This window comes from Balaenoptera physalus (assembly GCF_965194825.1).
Source record: "Balaenoptera physalus genome assembly, chromosome: 4".
Lineage (NCBI taxonomy): Eukaryota > Metazoa > Chordata > Mammalia > Artiodactyla > Balaenopteridae > Balaenoptera > Balaenoptera physalus.
In genome coordinates, this window is record NC_138891.1 from 17,400,976 (window position 1) to 17,418,418 (window position 17,443).

General features: G+C 41.5%; 1 protein-coding gene across 3 annotated transcripts in view; it reads right to left on the reverse strand.

Annotated features, from left to right (window-relative positions):
* RYK (receptor like tyrosine kinase) overlaps positions 1-16,758 on the reverse strand; it is a 110,429-nt gene extending 93,671 nt beyond the window's left edge. For 2 of the 3 annotated variants that reach the window (XM_082460674.1, XM_082460673.1), the window contains exon 1: positions 16,309-16,756. In XM_082460674.1, the coding sequence (XP_082316800.1) occupies positions 16,309-16,537 (229 nt within the window). In that variant the 5' untranslated portion in view covers positions 16,538-16,756. Of the gene's footprint in view, positions 1-16,308 lie in introns of all 3 variants that reach the window. The other variant, XM_082460675.1, reaches the window with a different exon arrangement.
* Between the last annotated feature and the right edge of the window lie 685 nt (positions 16,759-17,443).

The window sequence follows — 17,443 nt, forward strand, 5'->3', positions numbered from 1 at the left end:
AATAAACAAATGGGACCTAATGAAACTTAAAAGCTTTTGCACAGCAAAGGAAACCGTAAACAAGACCAAAAGACAACCCTCAGAATGGGAGAAAATATTTACAAACAAAGCAACTGACAAAGGATTAATCTCCAAGATTTACAAGCAGCTCATGCAGCTCAATAACAAAAAAACAAACAACCCAATCCAGAAATGGGCAGAAGACCTAAATAGACATTTCTCCAAAGAAGATATACAGATTGCCAACAGACACATGAAAGAATGCTCAACATCATTAATCATTAGAGAAATGCAAATCAAAACTACAATGAGATATCATCTCCCACCAGTCAGAATGGCCATCATCAAAAAATCTAGAAACAATAAATGCTGGAGAGGGTGTGGAGAAAAGGGAACCCTCTTGCACTGTTGGTGGGAATGTAAATTGATACAGCCACTATGGAGAACAGTATGGAGGTTCCTTAAAAAACTAAAAATAGAACTACCATACGACCCAGCAATCCCACTATTGGGCATATACCCTGAGAAAACCATAATTCAAAAAGAGTCATGTACCACAATGTTCATTGCAGCTCTGTTTACAATAGCCAGGACATGGAAGCAACCTAAATGTCCATCGACAGATGAATGGATAAAGAAGATGTGGCACATATATACAATGGAATATTACTCAGCCATAAAAAGAAATGAAATGGAGATATTTGTAGTGAGGTGGATGGAGTTAGAGTCTGTCATACAGAGTGAAGTAAGTCAGAAAGAGAAAAGCAAATACAGTATGCTAACACATATATATGGAATCTAAGGGAAAATAAAGGTCATGAAGAACCTAGTGGCAAGACGGGAATAAAGACACAGACCTACTAGAGAATGGGCTTGAGGATATGGGGAGGGGGAGGGGTAAGATGTGACAGGGTGAGAGAGTGGCATAGACATATATACACTACCAAATGTAAAATAGATAGCTAGTGGGAAGCAGCCACATAGCACAGGGAGATCAGCTCGGTGCTTTGTGACCACCTAGAGGGGTGGGATAGGGAGGGTGGGAGGGAGGGAGATGCAAGAGGGAAGAGATACGGGAACATATGTATATGCATAACTGATTCACTTTGTTATAAAGCAGAAACTAACACACCATTGTAAAGCAATTATACTCCAATAAAGATGTTTAAAAAAATAAATAAATAAAAAATAAAGGGCAAGGACAAAAAAAAAAAGAAGAAATCAGGTTTCAGTTAAGCTCAAGAGATAAAGCAGCACTATGAAAGAGTCAGAGGAGACCTCAAAACAAAACTGGAGCCCTACAAGATAAAACTGAAAGGACCAGCAGAACAGAGGACAGAGCAAGCGAACTAGAGTGGGTCGAAGGTGGAAAGGGGCTCTGCGGGAAGGCAGGCAGGAACAAGGGCGAACAGCCCTGGATTGAAGAGGTAGCATTTTGTTATTAGAATGTATAGAAGTTTTCTCTTCGAACCTAAGATGAAAAACATTTCAGTTCTTCGTCTATAATAATCAGACTTAAATTTCTCACTGCCAATTCCAGCAAAGTAGGAATGTTACTCTATTGTTAGAAAATATGATATTTGTTCATAAGTTATTTTTAAACAACCCAAATTCCAAGCTGAAAATCCAAAGTTATTTCTGCAAAACTCTCAACATCCATCAAGGAATATTCATTTTCCCCTAAACAATATTAAAAAAAGCTCAAGCTTAATTCAAGGCCTGTGTTCTACATGACCTGGTCTGTGTAGCTCAAGTTCAAATAACACAGTAGTTTAAAAATTATTCTAAACGATTTTAAAAGTTAACTATTGGTTTCCTAAGGCCACAACAATGGTCGATTAGTGCCAATGACCAAACCACGTCCCTTTAAAAAAGAGCCACCTTACAGCACATAACAAAATACATTCCAGGAGCTGTTCACATGTCTGTCTTCCCCACTACCTTGCACACCTCACAAGGAAGGCTGGGGTCTTAGGGTATTTGTAGGTACTCAAATGTTAGATGCATGAATGGCTGGCTGTAGATAAAAATCAACTACATCAAAGATAGATTTTAAGGGAAATGATGTTTTAAAGAAAACATCAGGAATCAGTTAAGGTAGAAAAACAAAAGTGATGTTGTAGAAACAGAACTAAAGCAGAGTTTTTGCTAATGAGCAGCTGAGTGACCTTTGGCAATCAATTATTTAACCACCTTCTCCAGGCATCAATTTTCTCAACTATAAAACAAGGGAGTTAAACCAGATAAAGTTAAAGTCCCTCCTCAGCCCCAAAATTCTATTATTCTATGATATCATCCATGGTTTCCAAATGTCAGCCAAAACTCTATTATTCTATGATATCATCAATGGTTTCCAAATGCTAGTCAAAGCTTAAGCTAAAAATTTATTTAGTCAAAATAATCTTCTAGGTTCTGAGGGCAGTGTGGTATACAAGCCAGAGAAAAAAAGCCAAAATCACTTACTATGTATGAAACCACTAAATATTCTGTGTTTTAATCAATGCTGAAATTAAATAAATACAGCTCTTACTTCAAATTTTCCTGGTTTATGGGAACTAACAAACTGAAATAAATATAATAAAGTAACAATTTGTCCATCAAAATCTCATAAACCTAGCTATAGTCAAATTATACCTAGAAAATTAGCTGAGACCTAATATTTAACTACATCATAAGAAGGGAATTTACAAATGTTAGACTATAGGAAAGGGGCATCCTATCTTCATAATTAAAAATGAAAAAGCACATAAATCTTCAATCCCCATAGCTGTTTAAACAATATTCTTGTAGATTAAGTGAGATGTTTCATGTGATCTCTGCCCATTCAGATTTTCCTCCTACATTTCTCCTGCAACCATAAGTGTCTGGATAGAGTACACATGTACACACAGAGAGTATAAAAAGAATTAAAGTGAGCTTTTAAGAGAAAGAAGACATCAACAATGGAAGACAAAGTAAATATGCCCCTCCCCTCCACCCCCTTCCTACAGGCTGCTTCCTCATCCCATGCCTAAAACTGGCCTCTTCAAAGGAAAGGCAAGTGGTCCATCCTTTGGTCCCTAAGAAGTGGCTAGGGGGTCAGCGTCAAGGAAGGGAACCTCCTGATCCTCTCAAGGAAAAGCCAGCATCTGCAATCACTGAGCACCTTTCCTCACTTTGCCACTTTAGGAAGAATACATGATGTGTGATCAAAATCAACAGCTCACTTAAAACAATCCACTGGAATGGCTATTAGTTGCCACTGCTTTAACAGATCAGGCTACAGGATACAACTATTCCAGTACCAAGCATCTCCCCTCCCGTATCTTCCATTTCAGTACATAACTTTGACTGTAATTCAGTGATCCCTGAAAATGGAAACCCAAAGCTCTCCATCACAAATGCTGTGCTCAGGTTTGCCTCTCTAGTACCTGTGATGATATGACCTTTGAGAGAAGTTGTGTGGAATCAAAGGGAGAGTGTGGTCACTCTTTTTTCTCTTCACGAGTATTGTCATTTTGATTTCAAATGGATGACTCAAATAATACCATCACCTTCCCCATCTGAAAATACTACAGCAGATGGGTAAGAAATTATAAAGAGGGCTGACACTAAAACACAGGATCAGGGAACAAGATTTCACATCCAATTAATATAGCTGTCATCTTAAAAAAAAAATCCATAAAAGAATTCTCCCAAAGATGTGATTTGTACCACAACTGCAGAGATGTTAAAGGTGCTCCCCAATTCCTATGTAAGAATAGTAAGTAACAAAAACATAACCCATAATCTCTAGCACTATAACATAAAATATGAAGCATGCCCTGCCATAGCGTGAGAATGTTCTAGTATCTGGTAAAATGATACTCTGGAAAATAATTTATCATTGGTTCCTGCACTATTTAAAGAAGAAAATGATCTCACCAAGCTCATGCATGCATTGCAAGTACCGCTCTAGAGTAGAGACGGAGTAATTTACTCACAGTTTGACATAACTACCATTCAATTTCTTTCATAGCCAACTCCTAATAGGAGCACACACTCTCAGTCAGCCGTGGAGGCCATTAGTAACTTAGAGTTGGCTATTATGGCCAGGGGCTCAAAGCACAATGGAGAACTCACAAACATCGTTCCTCCCTGCCAGCAACTCCAAGTGCTAACTTGGAGTCCAGTTCCAAAGCTACCTGAATTATTTTCTAAGGCAAGTCACTTAGCTCTCTGCTAGAAGTTAGTGCCATGAGGCCAGGAATCTATATCTGTTTTATTCACCAAAACATGTCAAGCCCCTAAAATAAGGCCTAGTGTACATTCAATAAGTAATTGCTCAGTGAGTGATAAATGTTGCTACCCAAGGCAATCAACCAGGTGATGTCTAAGTGACCTCTCTTTCTAACATTCTATGATTTGAGTTTTTATCCAAAAACATACAAATCCCCCACCAACAACTAAAATAAATTATTTTGAGGATTATGTAGCATTTTCATATACATTACGGCAATATGATAACAGACATCCTGCTATACATCTCATGTATGAGGAAACCAACACTCAGAAACATTAATTACTTGCCTACCCACATATAACAGAAGGAGGAGATGGACTTAAAACTCAAATATGCAGATTCCAAATCCAATATTTTCCCACACCATGTTATCTACTATAAACCCACATTTGTGCACATGTGCATGCATGCGTAGGTATACAACCTTAGAGCTTTTTCTTGAAATTAGACTAAATTCTCTCCTTTAACAAGTAATCTAAGGAGTTAAACAACTTTAGAAAAGATGCAAACAATCAAAAAGATAATCCTTGGCCATTTCCACTTCTGGACAAGATAGAATAACAGGACCAGATTAACCCTCTCGTCTGAAATAATCAAAAAACAGACAAAATATATGAGAGTTCAGAAAGACAAAGACAGCTAGAGTACGTAGGACAAAGTACCAGAGAACAGAGAGCTACACAGAGAGAGAATTTCCAAGATCTGCAGAGGGTTGCCCCTCGAGCCTTCAGCTGAGTACTGATCATGCATAAGGAAACTACACAAGGACAGAGAAAAAATAAAAGGTTAACAGTGCATAGCACTTCATACATTTTGGAATATCACCTATTCCCACCAGCCAGACTGGAAAACCTCATGAGTCACAGGTCAATGGAGAAAGTACATGGAAGGGTCTTGACTCAGTAGTGGGGAATAATTGGACCTACACTGAGCACTGCTCCTGTCTTATCTAACAAGTCTTAAAAGCAAGACCTGAAAAGATCAAACTGCTTCCAAGTAACTTAACTGAGTCCCAGAACAAAATATAAGAATAATTACAGGAATACAAAAATATCCAGCACCCAACAGGGTAAAATTCATAATGTCTGCCATCTAGTCAAAAACTACCAGGCATGTGAAAAAGCACAATAAGTAGATAGACAAATAGATGACAGATCAACTGAAACCAACCCAGAACTGGCAGATGTTAGAATCAGCAGACATTAAAACAACTATTGTAACTGTACCCCACAAAAAGTTAAGTAGAAACATGGAAGATATAAAAAGACCCAAATCGAATTCCTAGAGATGAAAACTGCAATGTAGGAGACGAAAAAATACACTGGCTAGGATTAACAGCAGGTTAGCATTTCAGAAGAAAAGACTAGAAATTCTGTTTTCCAGCTTTTAATTATTTTGCCAGAATCTCTCTTGAATATTTTACATCCTTCAACTGTAGTGTGGACCAGCAGTCTGCTGAGAGACAGCTATGTGCCAAGCCATGAGGTAGCCTTAATGCAGTAGGGAAACTATAGAACATGATGGGTACAGTGACACAGATGTGTTTGTACATGGTATAGAGCTATGGAAGCCAAGCCAAGCTATGGAAGCCAAGGGGCACCTTATCCAGAGGGGGGGTTCAGGGGACAGAGACTTGGGAAAATTAGGCAACTTCAAAGGAAATAAGCTATTAAAACTAAGTTATTTAAACTGACATTCATAAGTTCAGTCCAATCCCCTTTTGGATAATAACTTAGCGGGCAATGGGAAATGATCCAGAGAATGATGACCCCAGTAAGGCACAAGATAGTGAATCCAAAAAAACAACAACAAAAAAGAAAATATGATTCATTCATTTATTCATTCACTGAACTTTCACTGCATATCTTACTATATGCCAGGTACTGATTTAGGTGCTGGGCATACAGAGTGGAACAGTATGAAAGGTCTCTACTCAAACAGAATTAGCCTTCCTACAGAGGGAGATGGAAACAACAAAAGTATCAGGTACTTAAAAGAAAACAGGGTGGGGGCTTCCCTGGTGGCACAGTGGTTAAGAATCCGCCTGCCAATGCAGGGGACATGGGTTCAAGGCCTGGTCCGGGAAGATTTCACATGCCGTGGAGCAACTAAGCCCGTGCGCCACAACTACTGAGCCTGCACTCTAGAGCCCGCGAGCCACAACTACTGAGCCTGTGTGCCACAACTACTGAAGCCTGTGCGCCTAGAGCCCGTGCTCTGCAACAAGAGAAGCCACCTCAATAAGAAGCCTGCGCACCGCAACGAAGAGTAGCCCCTGCTCACCGCAACTAGAGAAAGGCCGCACGCAACAACAAAGACCCAATGTAGCCACAAATTAATTAATTAATTAAAAAAAAAAAGAAAACAGGGTGACAGAACAGAGTGGCACTGAGGGTCAACCCTAGGAAGGCAAGGCTCTCTGAGGAAGTAACATTAAGCTGAGATCTAGAAGGCTCCAGCTATGTAAAGATCTAGGAAAAGTACGTAAGGAAGAGCAACCATCGAATGCAGACCCTAGGGTGAGAAAAGCTTGGCACCAAAGGAACTGAACGGTGGTATGGTGGGGAGCAGGGACAAGGGAAGAAACAGGTGGCAGGCAAGAGTCTTTACATAAACATTCATTTAGAAATCAGGAAGATCTAAGCCTAGATATTTGGTATTTATGAATTACTGTTCATTTCTTAGGTGTGATAATAGTTATTACAAAATTTTAAAGAATTCCTATCTTTTAGAGATACACACCAAAAAATTTTTTACAAAATTTTATGTCTCAGTTTGCTTCAAAATAATCCAAGCAGAAGATGAGGGGGAGTAGGACAAGGGAGCAGATTGGGGAGTGGAGAGGTATAGACCAAACAAAACTGGCCATGAGCTGATAATTGTTGAAGCAGGATGATGGATACATAGAGGTTCATTATACTATTCTGTCTATTTTTGAATGTTTGAAATTTTACATAATAAATACATTTTTAAAAACAAACTTATTTAAAATATAAGGAAAGGTATTAATAAATATAAATGCCCCCCTTCACAGGGGAGTTATTAGGGCTGCAAAATTATTCTATATGATACTATAGTGGATGCATTTGTCAAAACCCATATAACTGCAACAGAATAAACCTTAATGTATGCAAATTTTTTTTAAATTCAGGGGGCAGGGGGAGTTGGATGAAGGTAATCAAAAAGTACAAACTTCCAGTTATAAGATAAATAAGTACTAAGGATAGAATGTACATGATAAAGATAATTAACACTGCTATATGTTATATATGAACCCTGTTAGGAGAGGAAATCTAAGAGTTCTCATCACAAGGAATGAAATTTTTTTTCTCTTTCTTTAGTATTTTATCTATATGAGATGATGATGTTCACTAAACCTACTGTGGTTAATTATTTCATAATGTATGTAAGTCAAATCATTATGCTGGACACCTTAAACTTACACAGTGCTTTATGTCAATTAAATCTCAATAAAACTGGAAGGAAAGAAAATCACGTAGGAGGTCAAAGAATCCTAGGATGAAATACAGAATGTTAATAGATGCCCCCTTCCAGAACCAGCTTTTGAGGGATTCAGATGTACCCATAAGCTTTCATCAGGGGGTCCTGTAAGGTCCTCAAAGTCTAAGAACCTCCATCACAGTGTGCAAAACTTAGTATGTGTGGGAGCCACACCCTTGTCTAGGAAAAGGCCCTAAGGCTTTCACAAAATAAGGTTGAGAACCACTGATATTTCTCTTGCCAGCAACTTCCTAGCTGAAAAGTGAGTTGCCATTGTTCTTAAACCTAACGGTAATATCTCACTGCCATCATTTGCCTTCCCTGCAAGGACATTACTACACAGCCATTACCACAAGTAAATAATTTACCACCAGTGAATTTTACAACTCTGAAAGAAAGTTGTGACAGGTACCCAAAAAAAAGGAAAGGTGGCAAATTATGTCTGTCTCCTTCACAGTATCACCTTGTTGGGACTTCCCTGGTGGTGCAGTGGTTAAGAAATCCGCCTGCCAATGCAGGGGACACGGGTTTGAGCCCTGGTCTGGGAAGATCCCACATGCCGCGGAGCAACTAAGCCCATGCGCCACAACTACTGAGCCTGCTCTCTAGAGCACGCGAGCCACAACTACTGAACCCGTGTGCCACAACTACTGAAGCCCACGCACCTAGAGCCCGTGCTCTGCAACAAGAGAAGCCACCGCAATGAGAAGCCTGCCCACCATAATGAAGAGTAGCCCCCGCTCGCCACAACTAAAGAAAGCCCGCGCACAGCAGCAAAGACCCAACGTGGCCAAAAATAAATAAATTTATTTTTTAAAAAAATCACCTTGTTACAATACTATATTTCATTTAATCTAAAATGCACCATTATTTTTTGTGCCACTAAGAAAGAAAAAAAGCTGTCAATTAACTGATGATTCACCATTGATTGTAAAATGGTTCCAATTTCAGAGATGTTCAAATGTGAAAAAGCCGTACATCTTACAATTCATGCAACATGCCATTCAAAAACCTCACTGGCTGGGCCCCATCTCAGATCTCCTAAACAAATTGCTCAGAGTAGGTATAGGAATCTGTACTTTGTTTAAGCCCCTCAGATAATCTGGTTAGATAAAGACTAAACTGTTAACTTTCAGAGGCAGCAGAGTAGAGAAGGCATGCACTTTAGAGTCATATAGTCCTAGACATCTCTGTGACCTCCAGCAAATTCTGTAATTTCCCAGAGCCTCAGCTTTATCTATAGAAAAATGCCAATGCCATCTACTTCCAGTGGTTGATAAAATAAAAGAAAATATGTGAAATACTTGACACAGAGCAAGACATATTTATATAAGAACATGTTCATTATTTATGAACAAGACACAACATATCTGTCTTATGAACAAGAATGGGACCTATTAAATTACTTTTCAGAAATATTCTACCATTCAGCACTGTCACTTGCTGGGCACAGTTAAGAAGAATCAATTAATAAGTGTTTATTACTTAATTCAGCAATACACACATTTGTTTTGGCACACCACATTTTTAGAGGTCCTACATAAATGAAAGCTGTTTAATAACATCTTGATTAGAAAACACTGTACTTGATGTACATCAACAATAACACAAAAAAGCATACTTTTAAGCATAATATAATTTCAGAGTAGCTAATGGCTCTACTTCATGTCAAGTTTTTGTTTTGTTTTGTTTTAGTATGTATAGCTGGCAAGTTTTTTTCAGAACGCTGGCATAACTGTGTTAAAACCCCAAAAGTAATGCTGTGGAACTTCTCAATTTGTGATGCTCAAAAAAATACCCACATGTTTCATTTGTTTCTAAGATGATCCTTAAAATCCAAACAGTGTTTCAGGCAGCACCTTCAGAACTGACTAGTCCACTCAGGATATGACTCATAGGGGACAGGTTAGCCATAACTGGACAGAGTTCTCCCACATGTGTAGCATGAAGACGGAAAAAAAACCCTCAAAACCCACAATTGCACAATGTCTCAGTCTTGCTCTCCCAGTGAAGAACACATGGATTCAGATTAATGCTGCATCAATGCCACCAACCCTACCCAAACGCCCAGGATTAAGAGTGTGCTGCAAGGTGCTAACCCACCTCCACCAGCACCCACCTCCTCAAAGTCTGGGCAGTGGCACGATATGCCAGACACCAGCAGAGAGGACACCCTCACTGCCCTCCCCCAAACACTTGGCCTGAGGTTGAAGAGGAAGAGAGGTGCTGGGAGGAGAGGAACACGTGGCTCATCTCATCTTTCTTTTTCCTCAACCATTTCCCAAAAAGAGTCCTTCAGCTCAGCTGCCCAAATCTGAAACTCAGATTCCTCTGTGACTCCTCCCTCTTCTTTAGCCCTCAGGTGTCCTCCACTAAGTCTTCTCCAAACTCCCAGAAAATTCCTCACAAATCCATCCCACCCCCCCTCAACTGCCCTAGTTGATTCCTCTTACCAGCACAAGGCTGACTCTGTCCCATTTCCCAGATCCAGCTTTTCAGTCTTCAAGCCACCCTTTTCACTGGCCGAAGCTGTCTTTTCTATAACCCAGTCCTGTGTACTCGCCTTTCCTAAGCTCAACAGTTCCTCGTTACCTATAAAATAAACTTCAAATTCCTAACCCAATTTCAACCTACCCCCCAGCTTTATATTCTGCCACTCCCTGGTTTTGCCAAATTTTCTCACCTTAGCCTACTCCTTGAATTCACACACATCTGCTTCCATACAGCTATGGCTTTGTTCGTGCTATTTTCTCTGCCTGACATGAAATACTCCTCTTTTCTGTCTTTCAAGTTCATCCTTCAAGATGAGGCTCAAATGTCTCCTTTCCTGGAACACATTCCTGAAAGCCCCTAAGCCTCTCCACTCCCCCTCCTTCTACAGTCAAACGTAATCATTCCCACAACAACTTATATCAATCAGCAGTATAACTCTTATCTGTGTTATAGTTGTAGATACAACTGTTAGCCTCCCCTACGAAATTTTGAGTTCTTCAAGAAAAGGAATTCAGTAATTTTGAATTGCCATTTTCTACCACAATATATGGTACTTGGTTGGGCTTCAAAAATTTTTACTGGACTGATTTGGGGAGCAATGATCTCAACTAGTATTGAACTGATTTTAAAAAAGATGTGAACAATGCTTAACTCTTTCAGAGGATATTTATTTTAACGGAGAGGCAAGTTATCCAAAGTGAATTTCTAACTGGTGTGAGGCAGAGTCTATTCTCAGAAGTTCCCCCGACTCCTACAGATTCCCTATCACCACCATCACCGCTGCCATGACCAGTTTATATCATACCCCCCACCCATCAGCATTTTATTCCCACACCCCTAGTACTGCCCCAGACACAGACTGATTTCACCAGCTCTGGACTTCCAGGGAACTCAGCTATTAGAATTATCAAGTAGATAGAGAACAGGAGAGAATGCAGATAATAATCAAGACCACAAATGAACACATGTGGCAGCAGGCTTGCCGATTCTACTCCTTAAGCATTTTGGTTAATCACAGCTCCTCCAGAGCTGACAAAGAGGCAATATGGATTCCAGACTGAGTCAAGACCTGGCCCTCTACTCACTGCCCAAAGGGCCCCAGATCAGTCCTCATCAGTAAAATGGAGAAATGGATGCCTACACTGCAGCCTAAGCAGGGCCTGGGGACACAGGGACGCCACATAAAGCTTCTGAGGCTTTTGGAGTCTCTATACCGATGGACTTCCATCAAGACTGCATGCCCTACTACCAAGGAATGAACTAGTTACATACTTCCTGCAAATCTGTTTCCTCATCTATATCATGGAAGTAACAATACACACCCAAAACAGGGATTACCTTTGTACCTGACACAGCCAAAAGACTGCCACACGTCAGCAGCACTCTAAATTCAAGTGTCAACCATTTCTGTGACCACCACCACTACTCTTCCTAATATTGTTAGCACCAAAAAACTACACATCACCAGCTCTTCAATAGTCAAAGCCCAACCATTTACACATTGTGGAATGACCACTTGCCTTTACCCCCATTCTGCTAGGACTCCTCTAAAATGACAGTAATGAAATCACAAAGACATTAAACCACAAACACAGAAAGGGAAAGAAGACAACGCAACATATATTTCAACAAACTTTTGCAAGATGGGAAGCAGTTGAAGGAGTGGTCACTGCCTCTCAGGACCTCTGGAGGGACTCAGCCCTGGATGCAACAAGGGCCACCAAAGGCTGGCCTGAGGCTCTGGCCTGTCAAAGGGGGAGCCTCTGATGAGGGGCATTCAAAGCAGTTGGGCCCCCAGGTCCAGCAAGAGACCCAAAGTTTTTCTGAAGAAACTGAACCACAGAGGCAGGAGGCTGGTGTACCACCAAGCACACCAGAGGCAGCAGACTGCAGGTGTCTTCTCTGCAGACACTGACCAGTCCCAAAGAAGACATGAAGGTGCTGATGTGTGTGTGTGCGGGGGGACTCCCAATGAAAAGTTCACCCACATTCCAAGGGAGGCCAGTAGACCACCCACCTACCCACCCACAAGCTTGCCCTCCCCTAATCAACTTTTCAGCATCTCACTCTTAATTATAGACAGCCAAGGATCAACAGATACTATCTAAATGAACAGAAAAAGAACTCTGAAATGAACAGGCACATTGGAGGAAGCAGAAGAAATATTTTAAAAATGTTAAACATACAGAAAAAATTAAAAACAACAAACACATGCCTCAAAGATAAGTGAAGATAATACATCCATAAAATTAGAATAAAATGAAATGGAAACAGAGAACAAAAAGAGTTCTAAAATTTAAAATCACCATCATTAAAATTTTAAAAATAAAAGAGCTTGGAAGACAAAATTGAGAAAATTTCCCCCTCTTCCCACCTCCAAACATAGAGATATAAATAAGAGGCAACATACGTTGAGTATCTGAAGATCAATTCCAGAAAAGTCAATAACCAAACCAATAGATATCTCAGAAACAAACCAAAAAAAGTGATGGGTAGGAAATTATCAGAAGTAAGAGACATTTTTGAAAACTGAAGGATATGAGTCTCTAGATTGAAAGGGCTCACTAAGCCTAGAAGGACCACAAACAGAAGGAAGGACCCACACAGAAGCTGATAAAATTACAGAATTTTTTTAAAGACAAAGACCCTAAGCTCAAAAAACAGAAAACAAACAAACAACAACAACCAAAAAAGAAAAAAAACACACAAGGAAAAAAAGGGATCAGAATGACTTTGGATTTTTCATCAGAAACCCTTAAAGCCAGAAAACTGTGTAAAAATGCCACCAAAAATCGTGAAAATATACATATATTTTAATGTCTAATATTCTAAATTCAGCCAAATCACCTATAAAGCATGAGGATAGGATAGACACCTTCAGACATGTAAGACCTCAAATTATTTACCTCCCATGCAACCCTTCTCAGTAAGCTACTGAGGATATACTTTAGCAAAATGAAGCAAACAAAGAAAAAGGAAGACAGAAGATCCAGGGAACAGAGGCTCCAAGACAGGAGAGAAGAGTACAGAATCTGCAGGAAAAATAATCCTACTGTCCAGATTGGAAGAAGAGGATGGAAGGCTCCAAAGCAGGGAGTCTCTAAGAGGAAACCAAGTGAAAGTGATAGATGATTTGATGTGTTACCTGGAAAAAAAATATCAAAAGGCATTTAACGTATTTCTTGGAGTGTATGAGAGAATGTAGCCATAGATACAGCAAAGACTCAAAAAGTTGATAAGTCACTTATTTGCTCCAGGAAAAACAATAACATACAGGAAAAGAAAACATAACCATGGGTCACTATTTAACTCACAAGTGAGTTTATATATGTGTGTGTGTGTGTACGTATATGTACATGTATACATATAATAATGTATAATAAAAATTAACAATATAAACATATACACAACAATCTAAATACAGACTGCTGGTTTTACCAAAAATGATGTAACTATACTGGGGGGGTTTGGGCAAGAGAAGAGGGCAACTGCTCAGTTATGATACTAGGAAGTGAAATGCTTATTCTACATTGATTTCAAAATATGAAAAGTAAAAAAAACAGGAAAAAAAAAAAAAAGAGCTAGCTTGGGATAGTAGCTTCCACTGGAAAGCAGGGCCTGGAAGATAAAAAGGCCAAAGGCAGAAGACTGCTGTTTTTTCATTTGAGGTCTTTTAGCACTATTTGATTTCTTTTTTTAACTATGTGCATATACGAATTGGATTAAAACAACTTATTCTCATGTCAAGAACAATCAGTTCAATTTATAAAGATGTCACTACCAACTTCATTTATAAGTCTCACACTTGGAATTGCAAATTCATTGTCTTAGAAATATTATAAAGTGATGGTTAGTTTCCCAAGTCAGCTTTCAAAAGGCATTTAACCCATAATGATATGAAAACACGGTACAAAGTATTTCAAGTAGTCTTAAACACCATAAGCATAAGAGTTCCTGTGGGAAACTGCATTCTGAGAAATCAGTATGCCTGATATACATCTCAGTCCCACCTAATTGTTCTTCCCCAGCCAGGGGCAGCCAAAAAATAAAGTCAGAATAGATGAGGAAGATGGAAGGAAGGAGAGGACCTGGATCTGGCAGGATGGAGAGTCAAGAGACCCACTGTAACAGGTCAACTCTGTCTGCATTAGAGAAAATACTACTGAAGGTTCCCCTTGTCCCAGATGTGGACCAAGGTTGATCAGTAAGGAAATCCTCCCTCCCCTCTTCCCAACAGCTCATTCCTGGGCACAAACTGGATGCTCATCAATCAGGTAACAAATACATCATTTCAAGTATTAATTAGCAATGATTTCTTTTCCACCATGCCATAATCAAACTTCTAAATAAATACCTTTATTTCATTCAATGAAACTTGCAACTTGAAACTTGTTGTGGCCTATGTCAACACTATGTTTGATTATTTTTTAAAAAAGATTATTAAATGTGTGACCTTGAGCAAGTTAAAGTCTCACTTTGCTCATCTCTAAAAGAGGAATAATGATATTCACCTCACTGGGTCACAAGAAAATTAGAGGAAATAATGTGTATAAAACATGCAGGGGGAAGTATATGGCAGGCACTCAATCAATGTCAGCCTCTGGTTGTGCCATGTCCCCTACCTCAATTAGTTTCTTACATGTAAACAAAGTCACAAATTATATACACGCTTTTAACCAAAAAACCTTTACAAAACCATGCATAATACATTAATATTTTTAAAATTAATGTTCTGAGTCAATTTATAAGCATTATTTTTCCTAAACCTTAGTCTTGTTTCAAGTACTAATCCAATTTGCTATTTTAATTTAGCTAAATTAAATTCAGCTAATTCCGCTAGACTAAAAAGAGGATTATAGAATGGCAGGACATTATAAAAACACAGCATTCTTTGGTTAAAGGGGACAAACCCGTATATATAACAATGTCTAAACAGCCTGCTTAAAAGCAGTTCCATTTTAACACTGAGTGGACTTCAGCAGACCTCAAGAAAGTCTTATAACAAAAAAAATTGAATAAAATGATAGCTAATGGATGCTTAAAAGAATAATTTTTCCCCTCAAACACTTAGACGCACCAAAAATCTGAGATGAAATAAAGATGAAAAAAAAATGTGGTTTTCTGGCCCATAATACACAAAAGAAAGTGAATGTCTAGCTATCTGCAACTACCAAAGACTTCCCATTTGGGTCCATTTCTATCAGACCTTCCTCTAAGGGGTCATTTCCAGAATCCACAAAATCACATTTTTCAAATTAATTCCCCAATGACAAAGCTAATTAGGTAGCACAGAACCACCAACTGACCCAAAACCAAGTTCTCCTTTTCTTACAAGGTATTCTAAGTAGAAGAGTGGCCCAGAAATTCAGGATCAGTCCAAACTCCAACACATCCAAGACAAGAACCAAAAAGGTACTGAAGAAGCTAAAAGGTCGGCTACCTGGAGATTCATTCACTATTGTAAAATACGCTTATCGGTCCCAAGATTTGGAGACTGCCACGAACATGTAGTGCCCTTATAACCAATCTCTGTCTCTCATTTAAAAACAAAACAAAACAAAACAAAAAACTAAGATAACCAGAAAGTATGAGCACCGTAGTGTGGCCTCTACTGCAGCATCAAAACCACAGCAGATTTAACCTAAATAAAACGTGGATTTCGAGTATCCAAAATCCAGGGCCCTAGAGTGACACGTTGAGGAAAGGTCAAAGAAACTTGGAGCGGCAGGGAAGAAGAGTCTGCCTCTAGGGAATAAGGCGAAAGGCTAAAGAGGCTGTAAGCAGGCTGGAATGGGGTAGATCGCCGGGGGCCGAGGGGTCCCCGGGTCTTTCCGCGGCGTGCGGGGGAGGCCGGAAGGCTGGCCCAGGGCGGGGGCCGGGCAGGGACCACACCTCCCGGCCAGCAAGGCAGGCAAAGGCCGGGGCCCGGCGGCGACCCGGGGCGCTGGGGCCGGCCCGCCCGCGGTCCAGGTCGCGCGGACTGGGCCGCCGGCGGCCGGAAGCACCGGGGCCCGACCCTACCTGCCCGCCCCGGCACAGGCGGCCCCACTCACCGATGAGCCGGCGCACCTCGTCCTCGCTCAGGTAGAGGCTCACGCTGGGCCCCGTGGACGCGGGAGGCAGCGCCGGCGGCCTCGGGGCAGGGGCGGCGGCGGCGCCTGGTGCGAGCAGCAGCGGCAGCAGCGCGAGCAGGAGCAGCAGCGGCGGCGGCGGGGCCCTCAGGCCGCGGGTCCACGGGAGGCGGCCCCGGCCCGGCGGCCCCGGCCGCGCCGTCCTGCGCATGGCCACCGCCGCCGCCGCCGAGAAGAAGCGTGGGCCGCCCGCTGCGCCGCCGCCGCCCACCCCCGGCCCCGAGCCCCTCACAGCCCCGAGCCGGGGGCGGCCGCCCAGCTCATCGCGCCGCCGGCCCGTGGCAGCCTACCGCCGCTTCAGACCGCCGGAGCGCGCGGCCGCCGCCGCCGCCTCCTCGGCCGCATCTTCCGCTGCGGGAGGCGGGCCGCGGTGGCCCGCGTGCGCGCGCCGCCGCCGCCTCGAAAGCGCGCACGCACGCACCGCCTCCTCCGTGCGGGCCCGAGCCCGGCGAGTAGCGCTTTGGGTTTCCAGGTCTTCCGAAGGCGAAGGGCTCCTCGGTCACCCTGTAAAGGAGCCCGTCCCCGCCCCACGTTGTTACCAGCCTGATGTTTGCTTGTCTATTGTCTGTAACACACACACACACACACACACACACACACACACACACACACCCACCCCGGGATGGAGGGTCCAGGCAGGCAGGCCCGGGCCGCGCCTGCAGCCTAGTAGGCTTCCAGATTCAGGGAAATGCCTGGATGCGGCCGCTCTGATGGCAAAAGAGAAACATGCTTTTTATTTGGAGAGAAAAAGAGAAAAGACCTTTTATCCTACCAACGGAGGTCAACATTAACATTTCTGTGTCTGTTTTGATGGATATATATTATATACTTTTATTTTCCAAGAAGATCTTGTTGAGCAAACTTTAACCTTATTCCTACACGTTACAAATTTTTATTTTTTATAATCGTTTTGCGTCTCTATAATCAACCTGAATTTGGGGCTGTCAACCGTGGTCCATGCTGGACGTTGACAGCTCCCCCCCCCATATGCAGTTGTGTGCAAAAGTGTGTGTCTGTCTCTCAGTGTGTGCTGTGTGTAGGTTTGAGCACACACAGA